We start from the raw sequence: 19,076 nt of genomic DNA, 5'->3' as shown, positions 1-19,076 counted from the left end.
TAGCCTTTACTTGAGACGTGCCTGACTTCGCCCTACGAAGACTGATCCAAAGGGCTGCAGATGCCCCCCCCCGTTTAGGGGAGCGGAACCGATCTTTCTTGCCCCCGTCTCCACGGCGCATAGCAGCATACCAAGGTCAAAGGTCTGCGATATGATCGCAGCTGTCGCCTCTCTTTCCGCACGACCGCCACGTGTCGGACGATAAGCCGCCTCTATTTTGTAATCTTCGCCTCCCGAGCGCCTCTGCCACGCTCCCCTTTTCTACCGCTAAACCATTGCGATGCAAACACTCACGTCCAAGAGGGTGCTTGTGCTTGACGGGCAGTGCGGCCGCTGCATGCCGTACGGGAGATGACACCCGTGTGCCAACGGTACGATCGAGCCCCAGCCATCAGGCTGTGAGGAGACGGCTCTCGCCCATGACTAAGGATTGGAAGATGACCAATGGGTCGAATCCTTCGTGTTGGGACTTTTGTCCGTCGGGCAGATGCAGCAATAGCCTAGTCGCTTATCTGGGCAATTTGGCTCGGCCAGGCAAACGGTACAGCCCGGGACTTCTCAGTGCTAAGGACATTGTCGACAATCTGACGCAACATCGCCAACCCAGAAGAACAGTTCCGCGCAAACAAGTCCCTCGCCCGCAGGCTGGGAATTGGGAGCAGCGACGATCTCCGACCTTCCGGGCATGCGCAAATGCCAGTGGCGGCGTTTTTCCCCTGGGCGAAACGGCGGCTGTTTACGCTTGAAGCCTCCGCTTCCAACTTTATCCAACATCGTTCAATGGGAGTGTGCCATTACATTTCCATTTTCGGTAGGTTTGCTCAACTGACATAATGCGAGATCCATCACGACGATCATTCCTTCTAGCTTTGTGAAAGAAACCCGTTCTTACGTTGCCGACAGTCAGCCGACTAGGATCTAGAAGCTTTAAGGACGCGTCAAATGCTCTTGGCATTCTTCCCTGACGTTGGGCGTCGACAGAACCATCAAAAGTATACCCCCGACGTTCCAGGCCTAACCTACATGGCTCCAAAGGAACGGCAAGTGATACCAAAGGAGGTAAACATGCCGGCCGCATGGGGACAATGCGGGAGTTGGATGATTACCCAAAGCCGCGAGTGATGAGCTTGGGGCTCGAATTCCACTTCATCCCTCTCAATCTGGGGCAGGAAGGGATCGACCGCAATTGGGGTCTGTACCTATCTATGTATATGAGCCCCAAATCCACGGCTGGCAAGAGTTCAATGCTGTGCCTGACACTCTATTTATGGCCGATCGCCGGACCTCGGGCCAAAACAGGTATACAACGCGCCAGGGGGAACTCTGAGCGCCTCAGGCAGAGACGGGCATGTAATTATGGTATCGACACTGTTTGACGTTTACTCCGGACACCATCAGCAGCCTCAAACTGCGCCACACTCCAGATCTGCATAAGACCAAGTTCTCCAAACATCGAGTGGAGCTTTGTGTTGGAGATGGAGCGCGGCCTGGCAAGCTCAGATTCCCAGTCTGGTGATTTGCAAGGCGGAACTACATACCACCGCTCTGCTGTCTCCCAAACTCCGCTTAAGATCCCCAACTGGTTTATGACGAGGTCGGCTTACGATAGCGCAAGGTGCCCGCCGCCTCCTCCATTGCAGGAACACACCACATGCTAGGGTATGAACAAGGAGCAAGGGGGTTGCTCAACAGAGCCCTGCTTCATGGCTGTGTCGTTCATGCAGTCCTAGACGAGCTGCCGAAATCGAAGACCAGTATTGGGATCGAGGTCCATATCCTGGCTACAGGCTACTTTGGGACTAGGTGAACGCAAGAACTCGGGAACCGATGACTACAGACACTGCTTCCTGACCCGAATGCTGTGGAGTGATGCTTTTCAGGGGAGCCCATCCCAGGTGCTCCGTCACCTCTCTATTCCCTGTTCCGATCTCACATGAGCAGATGGCTTGCAGGAACGGAGACCTAGGTAAACGAGGCCTCTTCCGGAGTCATGGATCTATCTGCAGGATCTTTGATTCTGTTGATCTGCGCGCATCTTCACTACGTAATTGACACCCAGGACTCGGTACATGCCCAGAAGGCCCCCCGGAAAACATTCAGGAGGATTGAATACCAGTTTACCTCCGGAACTCGCACGAGGAGGCTGCGGATCTTGTGAGCGTTCTGTATTCTTTGTCGGACAAGACCCCGTCCGCGAGCAAATCATGGCTTCTCGTTTGCCAGCGCAGGGAAATAAATCCGCATGCCCGATTGCAGCTACTACTCCACAACAGGTAGTGGCTTGGACATCTGGGAGTGGGTGAAGTTTCTTTTCTTTTTCGGGGGGGCATTCAGAAATCGTTAGTCTTCGTATTGCCATCCTGGAGGGGACTCCGCGGCATAATGTGCCTAGTCTAAGTAGGTATCCCTTATCCTTTCCTACTCCGCGGAGTATTGTTTACAGTGGGACACATCAGTCGTAATAAGACGAGGGTCTAGTTATGTCCTAACTAGGCATGTAGATCGGTAGGGATAGAGGGAGGGAGGTAGGTATATGTAAAGAGTTGAATGGAACTTCCCGACAATCGCTTGGCAATAATAAGAGGCACGAGGTACGAGGTCCTTGGCCAGGTAGTTGTTGTGGATCGCCGTTGTCCTCACCTGGGGATTTCCCGTTTCGGATATCATATTAATTGAACCGCAATCGTCGGGGGCCAAGAGGGGCGCTGACATAAGAAAGAAAACTCCAAGCCTCGCGATACTCCTATGTATGTACTCGTTCACGCAACAAGTCGTGACGGTGGAATTCTCGCGGTGGCTGTTGTTCCACAGTCGGTACGGTGTGGCAGCCTCGTTATCGTTCTTTCTCCCGGGGCTCCTCCCCTTTCTCGAGAGCCGCGGCGCTCGAATTGGTTATGTAGATGGCCCAGAGAACCCCGTGTCCTGATCTATGTGTATCTAAGATTCCTCGGACGCGGTGGGCGAGGGCAGGCAAGCCGAAGGAGGAAGGAATGGGGAGCCAAGGAATAGGGACGGGGCCAACGCAAGGCGTGTCATAGTATGGCAGAAGGCAGGACAAGGCAAGACTAGACAGGGCATGGTATGGTATGGTTAAGGCAGAAGATAAAAATTGCCCGATTGGGAAACTGTGAGAAAACGGGGTTATTATCACGCGCAACAAGGAGGAGGAGGAGGAGGGTGGCCGTGCAAATGCTAATTACTGTCTTGGTTCGAATGCGCACCGACTGTGTCCCCTCTGTGGTGTGATAACACCCAACCCGCACAACACTGATCATTGATCATTGATCACTCATCGATCATCGATCATCGAGATCTCTCTCTCTCTCTCGTGCGCAGGCTCGCGCGAGAATGGCGAGCGAGGTGTATCGTCGGGCGAGAATGAGAGCGGAACCGCGTACAAGAGAACAAACACCCAGCCCGTGCGTGGGGAGCGGGAGGAGAAAAGAGGGGAGTTCGAGATCGATCGGACGTCCTCCTCCTGGCACTGCTACTGCTACTGCTACTGCTAGCCCACGATTGCGGTCCGGAGAGAGCTCGTGGATAATAGCTGGTTCTCGGGCATCGACGCTGTCCCCTCGTGGGTACTGAGTTACTACGTACCTTTTCCGCACGCCCGTAGATGCACAGTGACACGCTTGGACAGACTTCTCCTGGAACAGCACAAAAGTCCCGTTCATACTGATGGGCCGGCGTGCTGGTAGCTGTGTTCGTTCTCCTCCCCCTAGTGCCTTGTCTCCTTTGCCTCTTGTGTTTCCCACCCGATCTGTCGAGATCAGCGTGCGGCGGTTCCGTGGAGTGTGATCAGTAAACAAAAAAACGAATCAACCTGGCAGAAGGATGCAAAGGTGCGCAAAGCCAATGCAGGTTCAATGTTTGGCCGCCAAACCTCCAACCAGCCAGCCAGCCAGCCAGGCTTTCTGGGGGTTTGGGTGTATTTCGGGAACCAGGGGGATGTTCTTCGCTTGAGCAAGTTTTCTCAGTCGGCTTTCGCTCAAAGGCCGCAAAGCCGCGCCCGCGCGCGGAGAAAGCATTCAGCTATGTATGCTCCATTGGAGATCGGCGGCGATGGAATAGCTAATCTTGCTTGTTCTCTTGCTCCCCTGGGCTTCTTGCTGTCCAAGAGTAAAGGCGGCAAGCTGACAATCCTTGACTGCCTAAGGAGCCAACTAGCCATAACAGGAAATGGCAGGGGGGAGGGGTTTCGGCGCTGGCTTTCCGCATCCTGGCATTCCGTAGGGCTTCTCGGCGCCTCTTTGAAAATGATGTACTTACTCGAGTTGGGGGTCGCTTACCTACTATATAAGGTAAGCCATCCGTAGCGTGAAGGCTGGCCGTGTTGTCGTAACATGACTTTTCCCAAGAAAGACACTGTGAGCCAACCTTGCTACTGAGCGTTCTAGGAAATGGCAAGGGTGGGTTGGGGGAAGGGGACAGAATGCTTCTTGTTCTTGACACTACCATCCGTCCTGACATGTAAAAGACAATAACAAGCCTAGCACGGCCTCTAGATTGATGCTGCTGGAATAAGGACACTTACCTCATCTCGTACAATGTCCGTGTAACCAAGGAGATTACTTGCCTTGCATGAAAACAATACGGATCGGTCATCCGATCCATGCTTCAGCTTGAATCGCTCTTCGACAGAGTCTGGACCTTCTCCCAAGTGCCTGCCCCAGCATGGTCTGGAACAAAAGCGAACACGAGGACCCTCACTGTGTCCAAAGGCACGGCTCTCCCCGGTACGCACTGTGGAGGGCTCAGAAATAGCAAAAGGTGGCCCTATCGCGATACAACTCGTAAGCGGGTGAGAAAGTCTCGTTCGATTTGAAATCGACTGGGGACCCTGAGCGTCAGATAATCCGAGACCTGGTCCCAGCCGTATTTCTGAAAGAGAGGGTCCTTGGACAACAGTACCTGTTTGACAGATCTCGACTTTTTGCTTTGCTTCTGTGATTGAAAACAGTGCCGCCTTCAGACAATGGGCCTTTGCCTCAATTGATCAGCACTTGCGCATTCGGAAGCGCTACTATCCGCATTTGGAATTTCCCCAGTCGACTGTGGTTGGTTGCGTCGCTGATGGATTGCTGCGAGGAGCGAGACGCTGCAGAAGAAAGGCGTCCCTTACCAGCCCCGGATCATCCGCAGCCTTCCGATTCCAAATCCCGAAGCGAATGACTGATTCATTATCAAAGCACGGTCTTGGCACAAGGCGGCCGCATCGTGGTTCTAGAACCTTGAGGTGACACCCGCGTCTGTAGGATTGCAATCGGGTGGTTGCAATACCAGCTATCGTTCGACATTTCTTGTATTCGCTTCGCGACGAAGTGGTGGTGTGACGGAAGGTCACAAAGTGAGGGAAGGCTCCTGTTTCGAAGCTAACGTCTCCGGTGGTATGATGATACACCGTCTTGGTGACGGTAGCCTCGTTAGAGGCCTGAGTAATCCTCGACCCCTTCATTCAGAAATCCATTCCTGGCAGCCACAGGATCCCTCAAAAGGGAATGCAAAGGAACACGGATCAGCTGAACAATCGCTCGAGACACCATCAGATACATGGCAGCTGGGAGGTTTATGGTTTCCGTCGGCCGTGTCCCATTCCGGGGTTTCTGGCACTTCTTCGGTCACCGTGCGACAATAATGGGCCTTGGGTTCCTGCGTTCAACAACAAAAGGATTGTCCACACGTGTATGACAAACAACCGAAGATATGCCTTGAAGAAGCGTTGCGCAAGTGTGGCATGCACGCCGGAGAGGAAATTTGTCGGGGTCCGACTCCGAGGTCAAGAGGATCGACTGCTCAGCCTCGCAGGCGAGTTACAATCCTTTCTGGTGTCAGACACCAGTGACATACGAGACAAGGTTGATGAGAAGGGTGGCAGTGCATGTACAGTCGCGTCAGGCTTCATCCGGTTCCTGCCTGAGGTGGGATCTATGTCATCTTGTGTCGCCGCCTCCCTGAGCATTAGATTCTTTGGAGGTGCTATGATCGAGCTGCTTTTGGAACTCTGAAAGAATGATTTCCTCAAGACACACCCTTACCCTTTTAAAGTGTACGCCAGCTGGAACCTTCGCCCAGATGAAAGGTCCGACAAGTTCAATGGCGACGAACAGTGCAAGCTTGACAATGGTTTTGTATCAACTTCACGCCGAAGCATCGCCCTTGTAATTTTTGATGCATAGGTAATACCGCTCGCACAAATTTTGTTGATGTGATTTGCCGAGTTATCTGGGCACCTGCTGTGGCCGAAGGAAGACGCATGATTCCGGGATCATAAAAGAAACCGTTGGATGTTCGCTCTGCTTGATCTCAATCTATGCCATGGGGGACGTCGAGGAAATGGAAACTCATATTCCTTCCACATGAGATGCAAACTAAGTCAGCAGCTCGAGAGTTTGGATAATGGTTTCCCCTCGTGTGTTCGAGTCGGTACTCCGCGTTGTTTGACGCGGATGCGTCTGGGAACAACAAGCCATGATAAATTAGTTGCATGGATGTTTGCTGCCACATGGCGTCAGGCGATCGAGGAATTGAAACCAGAGAATCCTGACGCTGGATAGCTGACTGATCGGGGGTACCGAAATCGTCAAGTGTACCTTCCAGATAAGGCAGCAAGTCGCTCTGCAGCTTGATGAGAGATCGCGATGTCTTCACCTAAGCAGTCCAGCCTGTCGCAGATAGACCTTCGACCACCAACCTGGCACTTCGCTGTATCTTACCAACACAATCTCGCTGGTGTTGACCGAGTGTAGTTGGAACGCTGAGGGAAAGACAACTCCAGGCACTCATGCAGCCGGGAGCAACAGGTGATACTGAAAGGCAGTCCCTCCTCGAATAGGAAAACAGCGGCCGCGATTGTATTTCATTTGGGGATGGTGTCCTAGTCCTTTTCTGAAGCTTGATGCAAGCACTGGGAGCCACCAGCACCCAAGCTTCCGCTTCCAAGACCTCGCGCCGTCTATCCGGGACCTTGACCGAGAACAAGACTCGTCATGCAGGTGTCAAATGTTCCTGGGCTGATAGCACGCGCCCCTCTCGTGCTTCAGAGCAGGTATAGAGGTGAGAAAACGTCTGCTCCACTATCTCCAAGTAGTTAAGCTGCGCCTACTCATTCTCACTGAGCTTCGATCCTTGATTAGACAGAGCTCGAAGAGCAGCAATTACGTGACCAGCAAGTGTTCGAAGACGCCGATCCTGTGCAGCAGTTTCTGACTCAAGGCTGCGTAGACTAGTGGGCAGGTGGAAACTTGACAGTCGTTCCACTACCTTCACAGTGCGACCACTGCGTTCCGCGTTTGAGGCATCATAGCCGTGTAGTGGCCGTCGTGGTTAGGTTTCCTTGGATGCGTGGATCACACACCTCAGGATCTTTTCAATGCAGGGTCCGGAATCGCGACGTACCCCCGCCGGCGACGCCTAGAAATGGGCTCTGATGACTGTGCGAGCTTGCATAGAGCAATTCAGCAGTGCAAATATGATTGGCGGCTGCCAAATTGTTTCTGCCGCTCTAAACTCTCTGCCTATTCTTGCGGATGCCGGTAGCGGCGAATGGTGGCCATAGCATCCCTAGCTCGTTCACTCACGCATGCTAACCCCAGCTGTAGGTCTGTAAACTGCTCGATATCGTGTTAAGTGAACTAGGTATGCATGGTAGCCCTACCTCTTGAGCTTGCCCCACGAAGTTTGGACCAGGAAAACGTCATGGTCGCGGTTGGCAAGGGTGATCCTTGACAGAGAACTAGGTGCAGCTTCTGGACAGAGTCTTGGGGATCGAGCGATTAGCAGCGGATTCTGCGATTGTGGTATCTTCGTCGAATGTTGCGACCTGCTAAATCCGGGATAAGACCCTAAGGAGGAATTCATAGGTAGGAAATGACTTGCCACCGTTTTTCGGCCGGGAGGTGTGCCCAGGGCATTCAGGAAAGTGTTCTTCTTTCAGCACGATTCCTGGATGTCCGGAATCACTTGCGAAACTGTAACATCCAGTTGCGTTAGCATGGTGCACGGCTATCGTGGTGCGCGTTTTGCGCCCTGCGGACATAACAGTGTCGCGCTGAACCGGAAGGAGGGCGTGGGTCTCTTGATTTCCGAACCGGCTTCACTTCGAAACGATTACACTCGTGGGCACTCGAACAATCATTCGCACCCAAACCATGTCACCAAGTATCTTGGTGGGCGGTGCGCAGCGGAGGGTATACCCGATTGGCACTGGCCAGCCAGCATTGTTACTAGATTTGCATGCCATGCGGAGGGGAAGTCGCAGGTACCATTACCCAAGAACGTCGATGGGCGGGTTTCCCGTCAGAAGGTGTATGGCTCCACAGAACATCTTGAAAGCATTTTTAGAGCAGCGGGAGAGTGAAACTCCGGGACGATCGACCACGGGAGCTAGATGGGGCCTCCGGAAGGAGCTGCGCCTGCAGCGACGTCGTGCAGTAGTACTGCGTTCCAGCTTTTCAAGGAGAGCAGCTGGGGTAGGCTGGCCTGCACCGTGCGTTGGAGGATTGACCACAATGGGAAACCCAGGTAAGCATGACAAGATGATGACGACTCTGCTCGCAGAGGGTGAACGTCCAGCGAGATCGGGGGAGCCAGGACCGAGGTAGGGCTGGTACTGGGGAATTGTTGGGAGTTAGTGCCGTCAAGAGGGTAAGGGTGGTGAGGAGGTACATCCATATCACGTTCGGAGGATAATGTGATCAATGGAAGAGATGGTGACGAGAGGGTGAGGGAGGGAGGACGTAAAGAACGAAGCCAGTCACGAGTGCCAAGTGACGTGGAGGTAATGGTACTGGTATCGTATGTAATGACACCTGTGACACGAGGCCGTCATGACAGTACCGTACGGCCACGTGTGTCGTTACGAGCCTCATACTGACGTCGCAGCCTTGCGACATGCTTTCGATTTCGGCTGTTGAGATCAATTGCCACATGGCCAAGGAACGCCTGGAAGCCTCATCGCGTACCGCTGGCCCATGGCTCATTCTTCCTCCCCTTGTTTCTTGGCGGCCTTGCGGATTCTCCCCTTGGTAGAGCGAAAATTGCTGATCCTGGGGTGGGCACTCGGGCTTTCGGGGACCAGTGTGGATCAAGATGACGAGAGCTGCATATCCCCATTGGCTGGCCGGCGACCTCACGCCCAAAAGATCCAAAGCACACAGCCCGCTTACGGAAGGATTGAGTCAGCTTGGAACTGTTGGAAGGTACCTCCCCAGCTGCCTCGGCGTCACCATTGTCCATTCACACCACATCTCCACCTCCTGTTTCGGGTTTGCGGCCCAGGCGACCAGGCCGGAAACAGGATGCTGTCAGCAGAGCAGCGCTCGCCGGAAATGGTTGCAAGGCGCGCACGATCGGTATCCGTTTTTCATGCGGGCGCCGATTGGTCAAGTTGGTTCAGCATAGCGGACCTTGCAGACCTGAAAGGCTTGAGGTGGCAGCTCTCTTTCGTTCGGTTGCGGAAATCGGCTGGGTACGAGGAGCTGATGGAGTCCTGAGGAAATTGCTCCTTCTCTTTCCTGAAAACTGCTTACATAGCACGTCTATCCGGCGAGACGGAACTCAAGAATTCGTGGCAATTGCGCCTGTGGAGGACGAGGTTGGGAAAACTCCGCAGAGGAAAGCTCATTCTTGGCATAGGAGCATACGAGTAGGACAGGTTTGACGTAAACCATGACTACGAGATGATGGGTACGAGTATGTCTTGCAAAGGGGAGCGATCTTGCACAAGCTTTGCAAGGGCCTCAACTATCTGCGTATTGCTGTGCCGACAACCTTGCAAAGTTCAGGACTACAGATTTCCGAATGGGGCCTGCAGCCTCGGGCTCACAAGGCCTTGTGCAGTTCGGCGATAAGAATAGCGTGTCTCTTCAAACAGGACATGCCTGGAAGTTGGTTCTGTCGATCCGGCTTCCGAAGCCTTGCCTCAGACTTGTGCAACGGAATAACAAGCTTGCCATATTATTCATGTAAGATCTTAGTAAGCCATGCACAAATTCCCCAAAATGGAATACCTCGTAGAGGCAACTGAGTGGCTCGGTTATAAGGCAATTCATCGAGGGAGTGGCGTGTCACGTTACCGCACCGTTAGCGTCGTAAGGACCATCCCCTGCCAGCTGTCGCCCCTGCCAGCGTTGTTTCATGACGTTTCTGGGATCGGCAGATTCGCGACGATCAGGAAGACCTGATGCTGAGCGACGATCATGTCGATAAACAGAATGCATGCCGAGCTAATGACTAACATCGACCGCGGCCATGTAACAGTCCGTCGAAGAGGAAGATGTACTCCGCAAAATAGTCACATAGTGGACCGGTTGATGTTTCCGACATTGTTCTGTCATGGCCAGAATCCTCATGTTGTGCAACAAGGATCAGCTCCGGGCTTCGCCACATTGCAACCAAAACCTAGGATGAGGAGACAGCCAGGCACATCGTGACGAGGCTGAATGAGCTCTGAGCCTTCTCGATTCTTGTCCCACAGCTTGCTGGCAGAGAAACATGGTAGTTGTTGGCTAATTTTGCATATCAAGCGCGGCGAGGCAATTGTTGCCCCCTGTTATTCCCAGTCATTCATGTCGGGGGTCCGAAAGAACACCTCAACCGCAGAGGCGAGATCTGGTTGCACCACTGCGCGTGTGAAGCGAGTATACTCTTTTGTGGCCGTTAGGAGGCGGGGTTGGCTATTCTCATCTCAAAATTTTGATTTCAGGAGGAATGCTCGAGGATCGAGGATCGACATCACGCGAGAGCTGCTCTGCAACAGCAACGAGCGCCGGACAGACGATTTTCAACCTCCGAACGTGAAAGAGGGGGCCACGAAATTGCCCAAGTCATGCTCCTGCACCGTGTAAGCAGTTGAAGCCAAAATTGGGCAGGCCAAAGGCTTGGGTTACCTTGATGTAATCACTTCCCTTCTCCATGTACTCCGCATGCGTAACGGTGGCCGACTCACGCTCGATCCCATCCGAGGTACTCCACCAGGAAGCTGCTCCTTTCCAGGCATCAAGGATCGGGTCATTTGCCTTGCGGACGTTGATTGTAAAATCACACGGCAATGCTGCAATCAGTTCTTGCCTGAGTCGTTCCTCGAACGTGGGAAACATGGTGTTTCCGCCGGTCAGAAAGACATCTTTCAAGAGCGCTTGTTGTTGGTCAAAGTTTGAGAAACGACTCATGACGATGCCCTCAATAATTTCAATTAGACCGGCCTGATCCAGGCCAGCAATCGCGGGCTGGAATACCACTTCAGGAACTCGGATGCGCTCGACGTTGAGATGGATCTGGTTCGCCTCTCGCTGGCTTTCCGGATCCGCTGGCCTCGCTCCTCGCAAGAAGGCATGCAGAACGCTCTTGGTCCAGTCGTTCTGTGCTTCAATTGTGTCCTTTTCCGAGAATTCTGGATCAAATTGCAGAAGTTCGCTCTCGAGGGCCTTCAATGCGGTGAGCGGGTCTTCCTCAGGCTCCTCGTCGTCGCTGGCGGGTTCAGTAGCCACGGTGCGGTAAACGCCCCAGTCGTCGTCGTTGGCTCCAAAGTCATCATCATAATCGCCTCCGCCTCTGCGCTTCCGTTTCGGTCCATCTGAAGCGAGATTCGCCAACGTCTTCATACGCATTTGCGAAGCAATGCCTTTGCGATTGCTGGAATCTGCCTTTTGCCTTGCCTGCTCTTTGATTTTCGCCAGCAGTGCATGGCGTTGTTGTCGACGAGCCGCAAGCCATTCATTAAAGTGATTTTCACGCATTTCGCGGTCTTTTCTTTCCTCTTCTGCCACACGCGCTCTCTCGCGCTCTTTTTCCGCTTTGGCCCTTATTCTTGCTTCGACGCCCGATCTCATAAGTCTCTGATGCCGCTTCTCCTTGATGCCGTCCTCATCCAGCTGATCATCCGGGACATCGAGAAGAGGGAATCTATTTAGCTGCTCTTCCAAGTTTTCTTCTTCTTCGGGAGCTCCCAGCTCCTTGTTTCTGGATTTCTTGATTGATTTATCCAGGTCACGAATGATCCTCTCCAATGCAGCTTCGTCTTTGAGCTCTTGGTCATCCAAGATTCGGCGCTGTTCCTTTTTGGTCGGTGCGTTCACGTAAGAGTTGTGCAGTTTCTGATAGTATTCCAATTCTTGCTCTTTTTTAATGAGCTTCTCCAGCCGCATCTTCGCGGCTTGCTCCTGGAGCCGTCGACCGGATTCCTTTTTGCGCTCCGCTATTCTGGCGAGCTCTTCGGCCGATTTCTCGACCACAACCTGTTCTGTGAAGGGGTACTGGATTATAATATCTCGCTTCTCTTCCAGACCAGTCCAATCTAGATAGGTGGACAGCTCGGTCGGGAAATCAGTGGAGAGATAACAATATTGCTTGATGTATGACTCCATCTGCTCCAAGCTCAGCTTCCCAGGAAAGGTCGGATACTTCAGGCGGATGAGCTTCAACAGGTACTCTTGAGCCTGGGAGCCTCCCCAATTCAACCTCGTGCACATTTGCATCTGGGGCTTCCGATTCAACACTGGAATGATGTGGGTCGATGTATGAGATGAAGACACGACGAGCCCAGATTCGCCCTTGTTTTGGCGGTAGGAGAACAGACTGTCGATTCCGTACGTGACACTCGGCGCATTGTAGCATTCAAACAGCATTTCGTTCATCATTCTTCTGCTGTGGCCCAGGTTTGCGACAGGCTCCGTGATGACCAGCGGTCTACCCACAGTACCTTCTCCGTCCACCCCCAATTTGAGAAAAATGTAGTCGTATACCCCTTCTAAGATATCCCAATTCGTCGGAATGCTGGTATTTTGCTCGAAAGCCGTCCTTATTTGGCCACGAGTCGTGGCATCGGCGTAAGCATCGTAGCCGACAAAGGCGCAGTACTTGTTGAACTTTCGATCTTTGAATTTCGCCATGATCGGGGGTACGAGGAACCGAGGGCTCTTGTCAAAAGAGAATCCGGCCTTGATGGTGCTAGCTCCTGTAACAATTCATCTTAGCTGACCATTCCCGCAGCACTCGGGATTAGGTGTCTTTGCCTTACCATTGTCAATGACTATTGCGCTCTCAGATGGAGTGGCTGCGCTTTGTCGATAACCATCTTCTTTCGGAGGCTGCCATCCTCTAAAAGGAAAGTCTGGAGCGGGATAGACTCGTGGATTCGACTGCGGCTGGCTGTCTGGGGGAGGTGTAGGAAAGCGACGCTCTGTTACGAGCCGGTTAATCGATGTGATTGTCATTTTGTCGTGTTCATCCTAGAGATCCCAATACTGCATCCTTGTTTGAGTGAGGTCCGAATTTGGTACCTGGTTCCTTCGCAATGTCCGCTTGATGGCAATTTGTTGTCAGTTTCTGAAAACTGACCGTGTGCGCGGTCAAGGGAGGACGGCTGAACAAGGATTAAATTTATGTTGGAGAGCGCGTCACGCTGCGGAGAAATGCTACAGAGCCCGCGTTTGGCGGAGGGACATTTGATGCAGCAAACTAACACTTGAGGTGCTAAATGACTAGATGCGACTATTCCATATGAATCATCTTTTACGGATTGCGAAAGGACGGCTTCTGGTGGCATAGAAAACTTCAAATACGCAGACCCTAATACAGATGCTCGGAGTCTGACGCGCTTTCTGGCCATAAGTGATCAATTGCAATCGATCTGTTGCCAGCCGCAAGGAGCTGAGTCCGCCAAACAAGTCATCGTGCTTGGTGCTCGTCCCGCATCTGCTAGTGCCATCGTCGACTTGCATCGATCCTCGAAGGAAGCCGGTTCTCCATCTTAGCATCGAGGCACTCTAGCTGCGTTCCGGCAGGAATGGCGGGGTATTCCATTGGGCGTCTTTTTAATAACACTGTTCGGACTTTCCAATGTATCTTCTCTGTAATCACGCCGAGTAGGCACTTGCGACACATCGGGTTGTGATGTTGTCGACCCCATATCACTTTTTGAGATGTCATATTCAACGATCGGTGTTTTCATAATGGATCCTTCAGGTTGTCCGTTGCTAGAAGAGTGTCACTTCAACCAAATCTTCATCTTGCCTCGATTTCTCTAACCTTCAAGATGGAATAGAACATTTGACTGATAATTCTTGAACATTTGCGCAACCAATTCGACATTCATGTTCTGAACATTGACATCCTATGATCCATTCTCAACGTCAAGTCTCCATGTCTGTTCTCTAGGGCGCGTACCTGCAGATTCCTGTTCATCATCATCACTGCTTCGTTCAACTTCTCCTGGTCATGGCCGTCAATCTCGATCCTTGGAATAAGATAGGGAATGGTATACGATGTTCGTTATGATCCGGGAGAGTAGCAGGCTCTGCTGCTGCTCGTGCGGGCTCTCCTGAGGTATGATGTTAGCATGTGTTCGTAGCAAAGATTGTCAGGGGCGCACCATCTTATTGATCTTGTGACCGATGTTGCGGCAGAGAACTGACAGCCACAATATCCAAGAGTAATGAACGAGCGCCTACGCCGCGCTGAGGTGTGACTTTCGTGTCCGCGCGCAGCTCAACCCCAATCGGGAGGTGGGTGGTGCCGCCCTGTGTTCGCTGGCAGTGCGGGGCTGAGTTACTCACGCACTAGTGGCGGTGGTGGTCAAGCTCCATGGCTCATCCAATAAGGCCGCGACTGTTTTCAAAAGCAGCGCCTAAGCGGGCACAATTGTCGACAATCTACATTACAAGTACACTCATCATATCCTTTTGTTGAGACCACACCTCCTCCGTCGATCGAGCCAATGGCCAAAAATGCCACAAGCACGACAGAGCTGCATAGACCCTACTCCAGCAGCCTCTGTCTTGATTTCTAGCAAGCGTACGTGACAGCTGTAAACAGCGGAACAGCCTCGCATGTTAATCCCTGGGTGCGAGCGTTGATCTTTCTTCCCTTCATCCTGTGCCAACCTCCTTGATCGCTCTTCCCTGATACGCTCCTTCTATTGTCACCTATTCTCCTTGATCGGCATTTGACCTTTTCAAACGAGGACAATCTTCTCGAGGTACTCGGGAGGGTCGGCATCGTCCTCCACCTTTGGCCATTTCTCACCAAACATAACGCCGTGCACGAAGGCTGGTGAGGTCATACCGGGTTCGTACCGTTTGTTGCCTTGGGTATTACGGATGTGCTGCACACCATACCGAGCCGGCTTGTTTCCTGCTGCCACAGCCCACCTGAATGCATTCATCTATGGAAATGTCAGTCTTATTTTGGCGGGTTCATATCGAGGTAATAGCCTCTATGAGACGCTTCCTTACGGAATTGACAATACCCAAGGTCCTCTGCCACACGAAGTTCTCTACAGCCATGGGCAAGACAGGCGTCTACCGATATCTCATTAGTACTATCATATAAGCGGAGTACGGATACTTACGGTCACCGCACCATTTACCAACCTCCGGGTCAGCAGTGCAGTACAGAAATGCACATTTGTCTAGGAGATGAATTAGCAAAATAGTCTACTTCCAACAGACTGGAGACACACGAGTATTGCATTTCCGGGAGACCTCCGTATTTACAGCGTATACAACATTGATACATCGCCTGGGCCCGGCCCGTCGAGAAGGCGCAGCAAAGAAATCGCATTGGTCTGCGAGGCTTGTCATTGAAATCGGGGACGGCGGGAGCAACATATGCCTGTTGATACTTACGTAGGTTACAATATATACTTTGCTGCATGGCATAGTTGAAGCATCCTATTTGCTGACCTTGCACTAATATTGGGAATGCACAACGCAGAGCTATGAAGTAATGTTAAATAGACAACAAAACAATAGCAGAGAAGACTAGAAGGGAGGGGTGAATAGCTCAAAAGAAAACTTTGGGCTGACGGTTATCAGGCGAAAGCCGCCTGCTTTATACTCGAATCGCTCTGCACAAACCACGCTTGATTTGAAAGACATACGAGTGGGCAGTTTTAGACAGCCGAGCCATGTGATTACCTTCGCAGATGCTCGAGCTTCGTCGAATTGGAAATGAGGGGCGTTGGTGCCTAATTTATTGCATTTGAGCTATGATTCGTAGATACACAAACCACCTCCGCGAGACTGTTGTAACCGGTATAGGGATATATTTTGCCGTGCAGATGCTACTGGGCTTGTCTTGAAGTGGATCACGAAGGTGGCAGGTCGCTTCTATGCCCAGAGGTAATCACTCTTGCTGCACCTCCGATCTCTTGTTTGAAATTGACGTTCCTGTTACACAAAGCCAGAACCAAGGCACGACAAGAAGACGACAAAGGAACGAAGGCCAAGGGTCAAGGAAGATTGGTCATGATTGGGCAGAGCAATAGAACAATAGGGCAACAGGGCAACAGGGTATTCAGTGCATTATGGCTATATATAATCTTGATTGTACTTATATTGTGCTACGGGCACGAAGCCGGAAGTGTTTATTTACGAGGCTGAGGTATATGACGGGACATTTGTACCGTCCGCTCTAATTGGCTGGGCCAAGGAACAAGGCTATGGCAGGAGACACTTGAACTGTCTATGCGTCGATAGTTATGCGCTGAAAAGATAATCACCGCGGAGCTGCTCTCCGAAGCGATCAATCTCGTGTGTTGTGTCTCCAGAGTGCTGTTCAAAAGTAATCCCAGGTAGTAGCCGGGGGGGCAGCGATTGGCCAAGTTCACTGAGGCTCATTCTCGTTCTTTGCATTCTGCCCGTCTGCTTCACATCTGCGGTCCCCCTATTGGCCACCCCGCTGCGGGGTGCAGTTCAGCTTCTAGAAGTATTCGAGGCAATGAGTCGCTTTCCGATGATCTCGATCACATGCTCCAGAACTGCTCTGTGGCTCCTTCTCGAGACCTTGGAGAAAACAAAATACCTGGTGATGAGCTTTGGGTCCGGGTTAGGCGATTTTCTTGCCGTCATTGATTTAGCAGATGGTCTACAGAGTACGGCGAACGTTTGTGGACGCACCAAAGCAGTTCAAAGCCATTGGACAAGAGTAAGACTTCCCAGCCAAATCACTGCCTATCGATCTCGTCAGAGTCTGGAGCTTCGCAATTGTTCTCCGTGATGCAGACGACTTGCGGGATCAATCTAAGCACAACGATAATGACAACGACTCTGTCTAAGATGCCTTCGTCCCACGACCTCGTTGCTCAATCACGTAAACAACAACTTTCTGCGCCTTTATTGACTTCGGCATAGATGATTCAATACTAGGCGAGCAGACTTGTATTGAAAGATTGTCGACCGAATGTGTTATGATAGCTTGAACGCGAGTACTTGATCAATAGACGGATGGAATAGCTCACCTCAGACCGATCGTAGCGCGAGTTCCGACCAACTGATGTTGATATCGAGAATAAAATGGCGCAGAGTCCGACAAAGATGGATTATATTACACCATCTGCGCAGTCTCGATTAGATCTGCTCTCGTTATCCTGTTGGAAATTAATATCTGTCGCATCACTCACCTTGCCTCTGAGATAATCCTTCCCGCTCAGCTCTCTCGCTCCACTTCCTCACTCATGCAGCCATGTCTACATGGAGAATCCCAGTGGGAATTGCAATCCACGTTGGATATTGCAAAGGAGGCGCATACATATACCCTCGGTTGCATGGCATCAACCCTTTTCTCTATTTTGCCGCATTGCCACCTGATCAGGCTGAGGCCCCTGCTGATTAATGCCGGGCAAAGACTTTACGCAGCTCTCCCCGCTCTCCAATTCTCACGAGATCCTATAACAGACCTCCAAACTGTGTCCAAATTGGGGATGTTCGGACTTTGCTCGATCTCCTCGAGCAATCTGATGCGGCGGATTAGTGTGAACGTCGTTGTCGCAAGACTTATTTAAACTCGACTGTCGAGGACCCGAAGCATACACCCTTCATTCCAACCGGGTTACAAACAATCGTCGAGGTTTGACTGACGACAGAGATCCGATTCCGGCAAGTGTACACGCGCAGCGACGTCATCTCGGAGCAGCTATCATCAGAGCACGTTCTACCTTGCAACAATGTCCTCAGCAGCGTCTCCAGCATGCAAAAAGCTCCTGATCTTTGGAGCAACCGGGCTTATTGGGAGTCGCATTACCCGTGAAATTGTTCGCAACAAGTCCAAATTTGAGAGGATCGCCGTGTTCACGTCACAGGGCACCTCCGAGTCCAAGGCAAGCGAGTTACAAGGCCTGGAAAAGGAAGGGGTAGATATCATCGTAGGCGATATAACCAAATCAGACGACGTGGTCAAGGCGTATCAAGGTAATATTCTCGATAAGAGTGTTCGTCAAACAGTCTAACACGGCGTCCCTACCACAGACATTGACACCGTCATTTCTTGCGTTGGCAGAAACGTGATTGAACACCAGATCGAGCTGGCGCGCCTCGCCAACGACAGTCCTTCGGTCCACAGGTTCTTTCCGTCCGAATACGGGACTGATATCGCGCACGGGCCGGCGTCAGCCCACGAGAAACCACACCAGAAGAAGTTGCTGGTTCGAGCGGCGCTCCAGACTTGTGACCGCCTGGACTATACCTATGTGGTCACGGGCCCTTATGCGGATGGCGAACCCGGCCTCTACTTCGGTGCAAACCCCGTGGTCAAGGAAGCCGGGACGTTCGACGTCAAGAACAAAGAAGCTGTATTGCTCGGCGATGGGAATCTCAAGGTCAGCTTTACCACCATGAAAGAGTAAGTGCCCGCTCCCTCTCCCATTTCCAGAGCGCTTTCAATGACACGCTTGTCTAGCGTTGGCAAGCTTGTGGTTCTCGCTGCCCTCCATCCGGACGCTAGTCGGAACAAGGCACTTCGAGTCAACTCTTTTACCGCCACCGACTCGGAGATCCTCAAGGAATTTGAAAAGCAGACCGGCGGACAGCCCTGGAAGGTGTCCTGTACGAGCCTCGACACTTTGAAGAAGCTTGAAAAGGAAGCTTGGGATGCTGGGAAGCCGTATGCGACCATCTTCACCTTGAAGAGGATTTGGGCCGAGGGCGGCACCCTGTACGACAAGCGGGACAATGATTTGATCGAGGCGGAGAACGTGATGGAGACGCTCGCAGATGCTGTTGCAGAAGCCATAAGAGTTCAAACGAGTTAAGGCATAGGTAGTCAGAGAGAACACGCATGCATACAACCGAGTTTGAATA

The 19,076-nt window shown here is 52.0% G+C and overlaps 3 protein-coding genes across 3 annotated transcripts; 1 reads left to right on the top strand and 2 right to left on the bottom strand.

The window, feature by feature from the left end:
* Positions 1-9,630: 9,630 nt before the first annotated feature.
* Positions 9,631-13,354, bottom strand: PV07_00487 (uncharacterized protein). The gene is made up of 3 exons (XM_016386941.1): positions 13,019-13,354; positions 10,890-12,955; positions 9,631-10,834 (listed from the first exon to the last, which is right to left on the bottom strand). Exons 1-3 carry the CDS (start codon positions 13,212-13,214, stop codon positions 10,784-10,786), a joined length of 2,313 nt encoding a protein of 770 aa, XP_016253869.1. The 5' UTR covers positions 13,215-13,354; the 3' UTR covers positions 9,631-10,783.
* A 1,599-nt stretch (positions 13,355-14,953) lies between these two features.
* Positions 14,954-15,284, bottom strand: PV07_00486 (uncharacterized protein; the record flags this gene model as incomplete). Its single annotated transcript, XM_016386940.1, has 2 exons — positions 14,954-15,163; positions 15,234-15,284. 2 exons carry the CDS (start codon positions 15,282-15,284, stop codon positions 14,954-14,956), a joined length of 261 nt encoding a protein of 86 aa, XP_016253868.1.
* A 2,389-nt stretch (positions 15,285-17,673) lies between these two features.
* Positions 17,674-19,064, top strand: PV07_00485 (uncharacterized protein). Its single transcript, XM_016386939.1, has 3 exons — positions 17,674-18,188; positions 18,246-18,618; positions 18,676-19,064. Exons 1-3 carry the CDS (start codon positions 17,945-17,947, stop codon positions 19,025-19,027), a joined length of 969 nt encoding a protein of 322 aa, XP_016253867.1. The 5' UTR covers positions 17,674-17,944; the 3' UTR covers positions 19,028-19,064.
* Positions 19,065-19,076: the final 12 nt, after the last annotated feature.

This window comes from Cladophialophora immunda (genome assembly GCF_000835495.1).
Source record: "Cladophialophora immunda strain CBS 83496 unplaced genomic scaffold supercont1.1, whole genome shotgun sequence".
In the NCBI taxonomy this organism is placed as follows: domain Eukaryota; kingdom Fungi; phylum Ascomycota; class Eurotiomycetes; order Chaetothyriales; family Herpotrichiellaceae; genus Cladophialophora; species Cladophialophora immunda.
Note: the sequence above shows the minus strand (reverse complement) of the source record. Positions and strands in the feature narration are given on the sequence as shown.